The following is a 12,589-nucleotide window of genomic DNA, read 5'->3' on the forward strand; positions in this document are numbered from 1 at the left end:
ACTTTAATGACAATGATCATGTTGCCGGTGTTTGTAACATTCAAATAGATGAAATCAAGAAAAGTTTTGGACATGTTTTTAGAAGTCAGATCTAGTTGATTCTAGTTTTTCCTTCATAATACAGTAATCAGACAGTAGTTGAAGCTCCATATTATCCAATTTGATCTTTAAGAAAAGCAATGTTAAGTTATAATGAAGGTATGTAAGCCACACACAAAAAAAGTTTTATATTGCAAATCCTTTACATCATGGAACATTCTTCTTCTCATGTAACAGATATCTTAAAAGATGATAGATTAAAAGAAAGGGAGAAAAGAAAGATTGCATCCCTTTAGAAATTACCTCAGCCTTGTTGAGATGTGCCTGTACTGTTGTGTCTCTTTAAAGGAAGGGGGAGTGTAGGAAAGGGACAGAGGAAAGAGATGAATAGAAGGCACCAGAACCACCTACCATGACCAAGTCCGCTGTAAATGTAGGGCAGAAATTCGAGTGGAATACAAGCGGATCATTGAACGACACATCCGTGGAAAAATCATGTTTGGATGGGCCTTATCAGAATCAAGTGTTTTTCAACATGGTACCACATTCGATCACAGGAAGACAGGGAAACCATTTTTTCTCCCAAATATCTCCTGCATTTTGAAACGGAAAAGAAGAGAGTCAGGAAGACACGTCGCTGAGGTATCTTTCTGATTATCCATGGTGGGCTTTGTATAATTCGCCGTCATCCAGCGGAGCCGTTTAATTCCTCCTGTTTTCCAAGAGGAGGACGCCAGAGAGAGAACGACTACATCCAGAGGCTGCTCCTTTCGGCGTTGCCTGCAATTGGTTTGGCAATGCCCTTTTCTCTCATAGGAAGGACTTGCACGCAGTAGCCGGGGAGCAAGCAGGGGAAAGGATGCATTTAACGCTGGATGCGTGCTGCTTTCGGGGAGATTCGGCACTGACAGCAGCTCCAGCGGGAAAAACGAGCGCGGAGGGCCTGGGAAGCACCCAGCCCCACTATCTCCTCCTTTTCCTCCCCCCCTGCAGGACCATGCTTGCGTGAGGGATGAGGCCGTGCACAGGGACGCCAGGCCAGAGCTGCGGCCTACATCTAACCAGAGTCGGTCTCTCGACTTCCAGATCTGTGAACACATCACCACCATCAAATCAGCACCTTTGGTACGCTGCGCGCCCGAGCTCCGCCGTTTGCATGAAAACGCGCGCGCGCGCGCGTGCGTGAACGGGCGCGCACGAGTGTCTGTGTTCTCAGCTGTACATCTGTAGTCATGGCAACCAGATCCAGTTAATGGATGTCATCCTCCCCCCCCTCCCACCCCCCCATCTTTAGTTTCCACTCTGCCTGCGCTTTTATGTGTGCGGATTGCGTTTGTACGGACAAATATCTGCCAGATGCCTTCAGTCACAGCCGTCTTGGTTTTTATTACAACATCTGAAAGGCGTCATTTAAAATAGTCCTACTATTCTGATTGGAGAGAGGTGTCTTCGTCAAATATTTTTGTTCATCATGCTCGCTTTTCATCATTATTTTCATTAAAGAGAAAATACTGCAACAGAATTTGACTGTCAACAGAGCTCACACTTTTTATGGGCTTTGATGTGATTTAGCTGCACAAAGTGGCATGTCATTGTGAAATGGAGGGAAAATTTCACTCCCCCCCCCCCAAAAAAAGATCTGATATGCTGAGCTTTATGTGACTATAAGCTGAAAATTTTAAGGATTTTTTTATTTGTCAATTTAGAAGAACGCCCACAATTCCTCAGTTGGATTTCTATAGCTCTGTGTTTTCCGCCAGGATCAAGATTTTGCTCCTTAATGTTCTCTTTAGTTCTGACCAACTTCCCTGATCCTGCTAAAGAACATTTGCCCACAGCCTGATGCTGCCACCACCTTGTCACTGTGGGGATGGCCTGTTCAGGCTTATTGTTTCAAATGTTTGCATTGTTTCCTAGAAGTCCACCCTTTAAGTTGAACTTCTTATGCAGCTGTGTTAATTATCATTCCTATTGTTGGACAGAAGAACTGAACAGCGCACCTTTAGATGCAATATATTTTTATTGTCTGCTTCTGCTTTGAACTACTCAACACTGCTATCCCTGATCTGTATGATGTGTTCCCTTGTCTTATGATACTGTTTGTTCACTAATCTTCTCTAACAGAACCAAAGCCTTCACAGAACAACTTTATTTATGTGAGCGTTAAATTACACTCAGGATGATCCTGTCTAGAGGGCATTCAGAAGCTCATAGGTTGAACTGGATGTTATTTGGGAGCAGAAGGGTAAAGGGGACTCAATACATAGGCAGGCCACACTTTTCAGATTCCTTTTTTTAACACTTAAGTTTTTTAAGTGTAAAAACTCTGTGTAACTGTGACAATAAGCAGAAAAGCTGTAAGATGATGTAAACACAGTGACTGAATCCCACGATTAGTGAGGTTTGAAAAAGGCCCACGTCCAGAGGCCGACTGTGGCACAACGGGAATTTTAATAATGAGAGAGCAAGAAGACTCACAAAAGTCAGAGAGACACGTGGGGATAGGAGGACAATAATGGTAAATGGAGAATGAAAAAAATAAAAAAAATACAGGAACTTAAACACAGGAGAGTGTGATTGTAGACAAGAGGGAGGTGGTTGATTACTGACTGGGTGTAGCTGGGAGAGGAAGAGAAAATGAATAATTAACACTAGGAGCAGAACTGAGACTCAAAGAAACTACAAATCCGTACAAAAAGAATGATACTGATCAAAGAGGGTTACATGCAAAATCACAAGAATAGTTGCAGAAACTGGATTTCTAAATAATGGACAGATGCAGAAATACATTTCAAACAATAATGAATACAGGAACCAGAATAGAGCATTGCAAAACATACAAGCAACAACAAGAAACAGAAACATAATCAACCCCAAAACCAAACATCATGGGACTTAATTCAGAAAGAGAAAACTAAAAATCATAACAAGACAAATGCTCTAGGCTCAAGAATATCCCACACACTTATTTGAAGATTTAATTAAAAGTATAACTCTGCCAAAGCTTTTTTTAAAAAGTTGCTCAGTCAGGTTAATGAAGCCACATTAACCACATTCTTTGTCAAAACACCAAAATTTTCATCCAGTGGTAAAAATGTCCAATTAAGCAGCTCATAAAATTTGTAATGGTAAGTTCTTGCTTTTGCACCTGTTATAAATCACATGACAGCATTCTAATCTATATCTACATTTTGAAAAGACCATGCAGTTTCATTATTATAAATTACACCATCATTGTCTAATGACCTAAAGTAACCTGTGTGCACAAGTGTGCAAAACTTTAAACTGATACTTTGTTGAAGCAGATTTTAATTCACCTTGAACTCTGAGTCTTCTTTAGGTCACAACTGATATCAACTACAATGAAACTGACCAAAATAAAAGTTCAGCTGTCCTGGTAAGATTATTTGAATCCTTTAACTATTTATAAAGTCTCAGAATTATGTCATTCTACTCCTGATCAATCAGGGGAAGGACAGAAACGGCACAATATAGAGTGTCAAGTGCAACTGGACATATGAAACATTGCTAAAACTGGACATTATCTTGAAGCTGATGAAAAAAACAAAAGGGAAACTAGACATGGAGGCCGAGAAAGGAATATTTTTGAATGATGCAGCCAGAGTTCAGAGGTAAGTTTGACAGAAAATATACGGAACCGCATAAGGAGGACTGCAAGCAGCTAGAGTGGGCAATGCTGATTAAAATGATGATTAAAACCTATTAAATAAGACTGAAAGCTGAGGTTGAATCAAAACTCCCAGAAAGTATTAGTTTAAGGTTTCACACACTTATGCAATAGTTTATGGTTCACTTCTCTTCATTTTGTCAGGTGAATGTGACGGCTATGTTTAGAAAGTTTTTATTTTGCCTTTGGGTGCCCTGTTTTCGCCTGGTCAGCTTCTTTCCCTTCTTTCCTGCGTTTTCCTGTCCAGGGCATCAGGTAGATCCAGGAGCATGAGCAGGACTTTGAGCTGCGGGAGCAGATGTCTGGGTATAAGCGCATGCGGCGACAGCACCAGAAGCAGCTGATCGCCCTGGAGAACAGGCTAAAGGCCGAGATGGATGAGCACATGCTCAGGCTGCAGAAGGAATTAGAAACTCATGCGAACAACACTTACATAGAACTGGAACGGCTGGCCAAACGCCATGTTGCTCAAACGGATAAAGAGGTATAAACAGCAGCCAGTAATGAATGAGCAGGAGACTAAGGAGGGATTTAAGTCTCATTTGTGTCTGTAGAAATGTGAGCATGTTCAGGATGGAGTGATTATTTCACTGTCTGTTCACAGATGAAATCAGTTGCAGCAGAAGAGAGGAGAATACAGCAACAGATTGTTGCTCAGCAAAAGAAAGAGCTGACTGGTTTCTTGGAGAACCAGAAGAAGGAATACAGGCTTTGCAAAGACAAGATCAAGGATGTAACTATCACCAGCAGATATGTTCATGCGTGAATTTTGCTGAAGACTTCTTCAACATCTCAACATTCGATCCGTCTGTGCTTTGTTGCAGGAGATGAGTGAGGACTCTTGTGCAACCAAGGAAGAGAAACAGGAACGACTGTCCAGGTACAAAGAAACAATGCAGCACTCCCAGGCTGAGGAGGAAGCTCACCTGCTGGCCCAGCAGAGGCTGGTCTATGACCGCAGCTGCCGGGCCCTCAAACGCAGGAGTCTGATCAGGCGGCACGAGTTTGAACAGGAGCAGCTAAGAGAGGTAATGGGATTTTCTGTCATTGTGCATCACTCATCATTCAGGCTCTGAAGGCTGCTGCTGGTTTAGGGGAAATGTCTTCTGTTTTCTGAGAAATTGTTTGTGACAAAATTTCAAGAAATAATCACATCAAGCTGTTTCTTGGCAATTTAATTTAACTTTCGCATTCATTTTAATGTGGTAAGATTTTTCTGCTACCTTTCACATGTCATTCTTTGCAACTTGAGTGTTATTATTACTTTAAAGTGTCTGGGAAAATTCCTTATTTCCTTTAAAAATCTTAAAAACAAATAGCTATATTGGTAAAAAAAAAATTCCTGCAATACATTTTTGCTCTTAATTCTTTTTGTCAAAATCATCAAATATTCACCATGCAGGTTTTGTGAGATTCAGGAGGAAAGATCGGTTTGAAAACCTTGTGCATTTAGATCGGCTTGGCGTAAAATGGCACATCACCAGCATAGATTAGAAACACAAAAGTGTAAGAAGCAAAAACATACAATTTACGTTTCAGATGTTGAATTTTGTCAAATTTGTCAATGGGGCTTGTCAGACTGAAAACTAATGGCTATGAAATGTAATGTTGGGAATAAATACATAAATAAATAAGTACAAAAGACATGAAAAAAATTGCAAAACTGCTCTGAAACATCGTGATGCAGGAGCTGAACAAAAAGAGGACACAGAAGGAGATGGAACATGCCATGATGATCCGGCAGGATGAGTCCACCCAGGACCTGGAGCACCGGCAGCTACAGATGCTGCAGAAGCTGCGTGTGGAGCTCCTGAGGCTGCAGCACCAGACCGAGCTGGAAAACCAGGAGGAGTACAACAGCCGACGACAGACGGAACTGCACAGAAAACACACTCTGGAGCAGCGGCAGCAGCCCAGAAACCTCAAGGTGTTTGAGAAATTCTGCGTAGCGCTTTATTGTTTATTTAAACTTCATTGCTAATTGGGATTTATGTCTTTCTTACCTTTTCACAGACCCTGGAGATGCAGATCAAAAAACAGTTTCAGGATACTTGCAAGGTGCAGAACAAACAGTACAAGGCTCTTAGGAACCATCAGCTGGAAGTGTCTAACAAAGGCGACCACAAAAGTATCCTGAAGAACCTGAAGGAGGAGCAGACACGGAAACTGGCTGTACTGGCTGAGCAGTACGAACAGAGCATCAACGATTTGATGGCCTCACAAGCGGTGCGTCGTATTGTAATTTCAAATGCACCGTCACTCTTCATCTTTTGGATAGTTCTTTGATAGCAAAAACTTGACAATATATAACGTGGACGCCAACATTTCTCATTTTTTTCCCCCCAATGGTTTAATTTTCCAGATGCGACTAGAAGCAGAGCAGGAAGGTGAGATCCAAGCTCTGAAACAGCAGCTGAAGCAAGAGATGGAGCTGCTGGACGCCTACCAGAAAAAAACTAAGTCCCAAATGGAGACCCAACACGAGCGAGAGCTCCAGAAACTTGAGCAGAAGGTTTCCATTCGGAGAGCACACCTTGAACAGAAGGTAAAATCATAGCATGAACTACTTCAAGAGACGATATCTGCTGATACTACTTTATCAGTGGAGTATATATTATCTGATTAATAACTTTATTAATCAAATACTCTAATCCATACCTGCAGGGTAGCAGCAAAACAGTGATAACATCTTCTTTGTCCATTTCTCTAACACAGGAAATCAAAAGGAACTCTTAAAAATAAGTTTAATTCAGCAAACTTTCAACATGCATGTAAAAATATTTGTGTAAAATGCTGTGAAGCTTAAAAATGTGCAAAAAACTGTTTCCTCTCATTTAACTAAAGAGGTCATGATTCATAATCTAAAGCTTCTCCCCAAATCTTAGAATGAAATATTTCCTGAATATTTTAATTAGGAAACAAACACACCTATAAGGGGATAAAACTAGGAAAAAAGCAAAAACCTTCATTATCTTGATTGCATATCATTGCATTTAAACTAATACAGGATGTACAAATATTTGATCACTGGACTTTGCAAAAGATTTCCAAATTTGTCAGATTGTGAGGAAACCTCTTGTCCACTGTCTTCATCAGACAGATTTAGCTCTAAATCATCTCAAAACAAAAAGAAGTGATCCGGGGAAGTCTCATTTTTTGACAATGATTTTGAACAAAATGTAATGAACATGTTTTGTGTAGCCCAAAGACCTTTCTGAACTTGTTCAAGGAAGCACAATAGGTCACCTTTAAAATTAATTGAAAGTGAAATTCGTTCAATTGGACCTTAGCTCTGCATAAAATGCCACAGAGGTTTGCAGGCATAAAAAAATGAATGAGCAATACTTTTTTCACAATTGGAGTAATAAAGAAGATAATTTCTTCAGGTTTACAACTGCTAGAAAAACCATAGCTTTTGAAACATCAGAATAATTAATGACACAGTTTGATACGTCAATAGAATTGGAGCTAGAAAACAGGAACCACCCAAAAGTAAGTTAAGGGGAAGTCATAAGAAGAAATATTCAATGTGACCATAAATTTAAAAAGTTGCTGTGTCAGCCTAGCTGTTAGATATATGGTGTGAAACTGTCAGCAGGACATATTTCTAAAGCCATTCTTCAATAAAAAGTGCTGTCAATTCAGGATTTGCTGATCAGTATTTGGAAACCTAACAAACCAGCACCCTACCTTGAGTTTTAAAAGCACCCATGTAGACAAAAGATGCTGGTCCTCTTCAACAGCTGTCATCAAAATAGCTAACATTAACTTTCCATTTACTGTTTTAAGTAGGGTAAAGTGAAATTCATCCTCACAACTTGTGTTTACTTTCACAGAGCAACATTAATAATTTTGTAGCGTACATGCTCACTGGAGTGTTTTGTGCCTCATTAAAATGATGTTTTTGTCAAGAAAATAGTTTGTTTTTACATCATTGTGTCTTTTAAATTCATCAGATTTAATCCCCAGATTTTGGTCAATGGTGGTCGTTTAGTTCATTTAGTTTCTTTTGTTTGAATATATAATAAAATTTTGGAGTGGTTTAGCCACTCTGGACTTGAATTAAAAAGAACTAGAGATTAAGAACAAGGAGGCCTTCCAGTTTTCAAGACTTGGATTACCGAAGATAAATTGTCAAAACACTAATATAAATAGATATATAAAAAAGTGATTTGGAATTGTGAGAAGAGCTTGACTGCTGCATTGCCATGAAAGATTTCTTTCATGAATTAGATTGAGACATCTAATTCAAAAAAGTACCCCCCCCTTTTTTTGATAGATTTAAGGATGTTTTTGACTCTAAATCTGCCAGGGGTCTGAATATTTTCAATTCCATCTGTGTCTGCTGTGCTGATTACAGATTGAGGAGGAACTGGCTGCGCTTCAGAAAGAGCGAACTGAAAGAATCAAGCACCTGTTGGAGCGCCAGGACAGAGAACTCTGCGCTTTTGACTCAGAGAGTCGGAGCCTCGGTTTTGGAAGCCTTGGATCTCTGGACTTCCCCAAAGAAGACAACAGATGAAAACGGATCTTATCTTTTTAAAAGGACAACATATCGGTGCCCTTCTCATATCCACTCGGCCGTTTTGCTGCATCCACGATGACAAAACTGGATAACTTTCTCCGCTACTCTTCTTCTCTTTCTCTCTCTCTCACTTCAGATATTGCATCGTCGAACAAGAGGGTGTTTTGCTTTTGCTGTGACATTCGGAGGGAGAAAGCAAAACAGGAGAATCCTCAAACACGCCCGCTAACGAGCAAACTTAGTGTAACTCAATGTGTTCGGAAAACAGACTCTTTCCTCCATGCCATCTCCTCTTCTTTGGTATGAATTGAATAAATCAGGAAATTTTAGTAAAATGGGCACTTTGATATGTTCAATTAGAAACCCATCATGTCCATGATGCTTAATGTGTGCGTTACATGGAGGGACATTGTGGAATGTGAACTGCGGACTCCCCCGTGGTGTTAAGCTGCTTTTATTTCTTTTTTATTATTATTTGATTTTTGCTGTATTTATTTAATTTAAATCTCTGAATGTGAATATTACTGTACGGGGGTTTGCTAGGGGTTTTCTCTTGTTTAATTTATTATTTCTTTTACAGGATTCCTTTCTCCTGCTGGTCACATATCCAACTTGTGCTTACGCAGTAAGATGTGGTCCCTTACTTTTCTACCAGATTTTATTTATCAGTATGTAGAATCAATTGGCATCAACTCGATCGACCTGTTTAATCCTCTCACAACTCAAGATCCCACTCGCTCAAACTGCTTATTATTGCATGCACTTTAAGGACAAATTCAGGTTGTGAAGTGAAGCATGAATCTGTCAGAGATTTTAGCTGTTTGTAAATAACTGGTCATAGCATATGTTTTTTTATTTTATTTTTATTTTAAGCCTATCAATACCAGACATAAGCGCCATATTTGATATGATGTTTTTTTGTTTGTTTTCACAAATGCCTTTATTTGAGTTGTGCCTGAAGCAGGTTTAAGTTGTAATATCAACATTTTAAATGACTTAGGACGGCACATTTTCTTTTTCTTTTCTGTCTTTTTTTTTTTGTTGGGTTTGTCTAAACTTGTGAATCATTTAATTGTTCACTAATCTTGTAAAGGAAAAATGGTGAGATCTGTGCTGTATAATTTTTGATATGAATATTTGTACATGAAAACATAGCTAGAATATACAGAGACACCGGTCTATTACTGATAACAGAGCTTAACGATAAAGATTTTGCTTCTTTTTTTATAACGTCGAGAAATGGTCACACAATAGTTCAGTACATTGCTAAGTCAGACCATTAGACTTTCAGATTGTATAAATGCTGGTGAATGGAACCACAGACTTCTTGTTATTTCCCTGTGATGATCTTTTGAGAGATCAGAGACTCTGCAGACAATGCGGGGCTGGACTGCATTCAAACGATTCACGTCTGAGGAGTTCAATATTTTCCACCATGTTCATTATAGTCGTTGAACAGGTTGCACAATTGTTCCATTCATGGTGAATGGATAGATAATTTTTGGTGCTTAATTTCTAATGTCACCTTTAGCCTTGTCTTTTTTTTATTTATTTCGTTTTTTTTGGAGAACGATTGAGTTTCACAAACTGTTCGTAAGCATTTTGCAACCCCCTCTGAGTAAAAACACAACAGGTTTTTCAAAGACTCGTGACCTATGGAAGCCCCAATGCAGTGAATTTCTCAAATGATGAACTATATGTATGAAGAAAAAGAAAAAATGCTACATCATCATGGGTCACTTTTTAAACATGGTCAAAAGTGGTGATCTTGAATGCAACACTTTTCTGTTCCACAGTGTCTTTTTAGTTTTCTTTCTCTCCACAGCAGAAGCTTGTATCAGTTCCTCACAAGCGGGGCTGGAAAGCTGGAAGACGTCCCCTAAATTCACAAAGTATTCCAACAGGAGGAATCTAATAACCCTCAAGTTTCTGGTGGCAATAGAACCTGACTGCTCTCGTCCAACTCGACTGAGTTCTGAAGTTGGAACGGCGGAGCTCGATTTTTCATGAACTTTCTGAAATTTAATGAAGCTGTGTCTCATATGCAGTAAAGCCTTTCTTTGTCGTCTGGTCATGTATCAGCTGAAGCTTTGTGGACAAATGGTTTCATAGAGAAAAAGTGCTTTTGAGGTGCTCGAGTATGTTTGCCTGAGAGCTTCAGAACAACAGACCTTACAATTTGTGTACATTTTAGGTTATTAGAAAGATGTATTTAGTTAGAATAAAGGGGACTTTCCTAAAGAATTTTATTCACCATTTCCTGTGCAGTTCAAAGACAAAATAAAAGAGATTTTGTTGAAAACAAAAAAAAAGTCTTGGCTCTCAACATCCTGCTTCTTGACACAGAGAAATCCTTGGTGTGTGTGGTTTAATTTCTTAGCAATGTCTCTTTTATGTGGTGTGAAACTTCACACGTTTTCTTTTCTTCGGTGGGAAATGACCGCCATGACCTACATTGATTCGTTTGCTGTTTTCTATATTTAACAAGCATGCCGTAAATGCGGGTCAGAAATAGCCAAAATAATCAGAAACATGAAAATGGGAACAAGAGGTGAGAGAGAACTTGACCTGCAGAGGCTTACTTTCATTTCAGTGAGATGCTGCTGCATTCAAATGCCAAATACAAGTTTCTTTTGACAAAGTGGCAGGAATTTTACTATAGTTTCCTTGAACTGCCAGCCTCTGAGACAGACGTCTGTACCTCAGCACCACCACCCCACTTTTATACCCGGGGGGAACTGGAAAGCCCCGTGGGATGGCATGAAGAGCGGTGAGCCTTTACCTGAAGTGGTGTAGACACGGTTGTGGTGCATTGAGTTTCCCTACCTATTCTCAGGTAGTCGGCGGTTTGGCAACTGAAGCATGCCTTCCTGTGCTGAAGATGCTTTCAAAAGTCATGGGGGTCATGTCAGATCACAACAAGCTGTTTCACTTTCACTGCAGTGGTTGCAAAAGGGACCTGTGCTGCACAATGCACACTAACCAACTTACTTGAATTGTTTCAAGTGATTCAATTAAGTTTATCCAGCCTAATTTATTAAGTTGGTTTAACTTGACAAATTTAAGTCAGTCTTGCTCAAATAATTTAGTTTTTTTTCAAAATAAAGACGTAAACTAATAAAGGATTTTTCTTTTCAAAAGGTTTTTTGGACTCAGACGACTTTTATTTGAGAAGAGTTAGACAGGAAAGTGGGCAATGAAAGAGGGGGAAGACATGTAGCTGAGATCATCAGGCCAGAATCGAACCTGTGACGTCTGTGTCGAGGACTAAGGCTTCCTTATGTGGGTTGTTATCTACCCCTGCACCACCACAGGAAGTTGTCATCACTGAACCAAAATAATTAAATGAGATTAATATAAGTTCATAAAATGAACTACAGCTCAAATACAGTTTTTAGAGTGCAGGAGAAAGCTTTTAAATAAACACGCAAGCTTTGGAAACCAACATCCACCTCAAGTCTGTGAAGTGGAGGAAAAACGGTGACTAGTTTCAACTCGTTTTCACTGTTAACCTTAAATAAAATCCACAATTTACTTACAGAAGTCACTTTTTAGTAATTAGTCTAGTTGTTTAATCTGAGGTTAACATATTTGTCCTGTGAGATTTGTTTTTAAATCATCCCAAGCTTTTAACAAACCTAGCAAGATATGGCCGTCCACCTGAACTAACATGAAGGAGGAAGAGAGCATTAGTCAGAGAAGACTTGAGCCAGAGGCTGACGTTCACCATCTGACAGAACAACGATACTAAACATGCAGTCGAAGCAAAAACAATAAATGTAATGAAGAATCTGTGGCAAAGCTTGAATATAGATGTTCACAGATGCTCTCCGTCTGTTCTGACCAAGCAGACGGACCGAGAAGACAAACTGCCTAACATTTCAGTCAATTTCATAGATTTACTCCTTTACTCTTCTAATAATTGACTGATTGCCATAAGTTTTATGCTGGTATCTCTAAAAAAATCTTAAAAGGCATGCTTAATTTTCCTTTTACTTCACAGCTATGTGCTACTTTATGTTGTCTATGAAAACAAAAGTGTATTAAAATAATATGAAAGTAGGCATCTATCAAAAGGTAAAAATAAGAAAAACTCAGTGGGTAGGAACAATTTTGCAAGACCCAGTGGTATTTTAACATTTTGTTTGCTTTCAGGATTTTGTTCCTCAATACCAACGGGTGTTGTCAAACGGAAGTGACATCTTTCCTAAAAAGCCTTGTGTGGTTCATCACGCAAATCCCAGAAAGACGTAACACAGCAATGAGTAGCAGTGAACTCATGTGTTCATTCTGCCTGTCAGAATTGCTTCTGGTTACGCAGATTCACTCATCTTTAC

At 39.4% G+C, this 12,589-nt stretch overlaps 1 protein-coding gene across 1 annotated transcript; it reads left to right on the forward strand.

The window, feature by feature from the left end:
• The first annotated feature begins 430 nt into the window (after positions 1 to 430).
• Positions 431 to 10,552, forward strand: taok3b (TAO kinase 3b). Its single transcript, XM_055040509.1, has 8 exons — positions 431 to 1,164; positions 3,975 to 4,211; positions 4,332 to 4,460; positions 4,552 to 4,755; positions 5,415 to 5,654; positions 5,741 to 5,953; positions 6,090 to 6,272; positions 8,088 to 10,552. The coding sequence occupies exons 2-8, from the start codon at positions 4,026 to 4,028 to the stop codon at positions 8,247 to 8,249; spliced, it is 1,317 nt and encodes a 438-aa protein (XP_054896484.1). The 5' UTR covers positions 431 to 1,164; positions 3,975 to 4,025; the 3' UTR covers positions 8,250 to 10,552.
• The last annotated feature ends 2,037 nt before the right edge of the window (positions 10,553 to 12,589 follow it).

Source organism: Poeciliopsis prolifica, unplaced genomic scaffold (genome assembly GCF_027474105.1).
Source record: "Poeciliopsis prolifica strain line A6 unplaced genomic scaffold, Auburn_PproV2 SCAFFOLD015, whole genome shotgun sequence".
In the NCBI taxonomy this organism is placed as follows: Eukaryota; Metazoa; Chordata; class Actinopteri; order Cyprinodontiformes; family Poeciliidae; genus Poeciliopsis; species Poeciliopsis prolifica.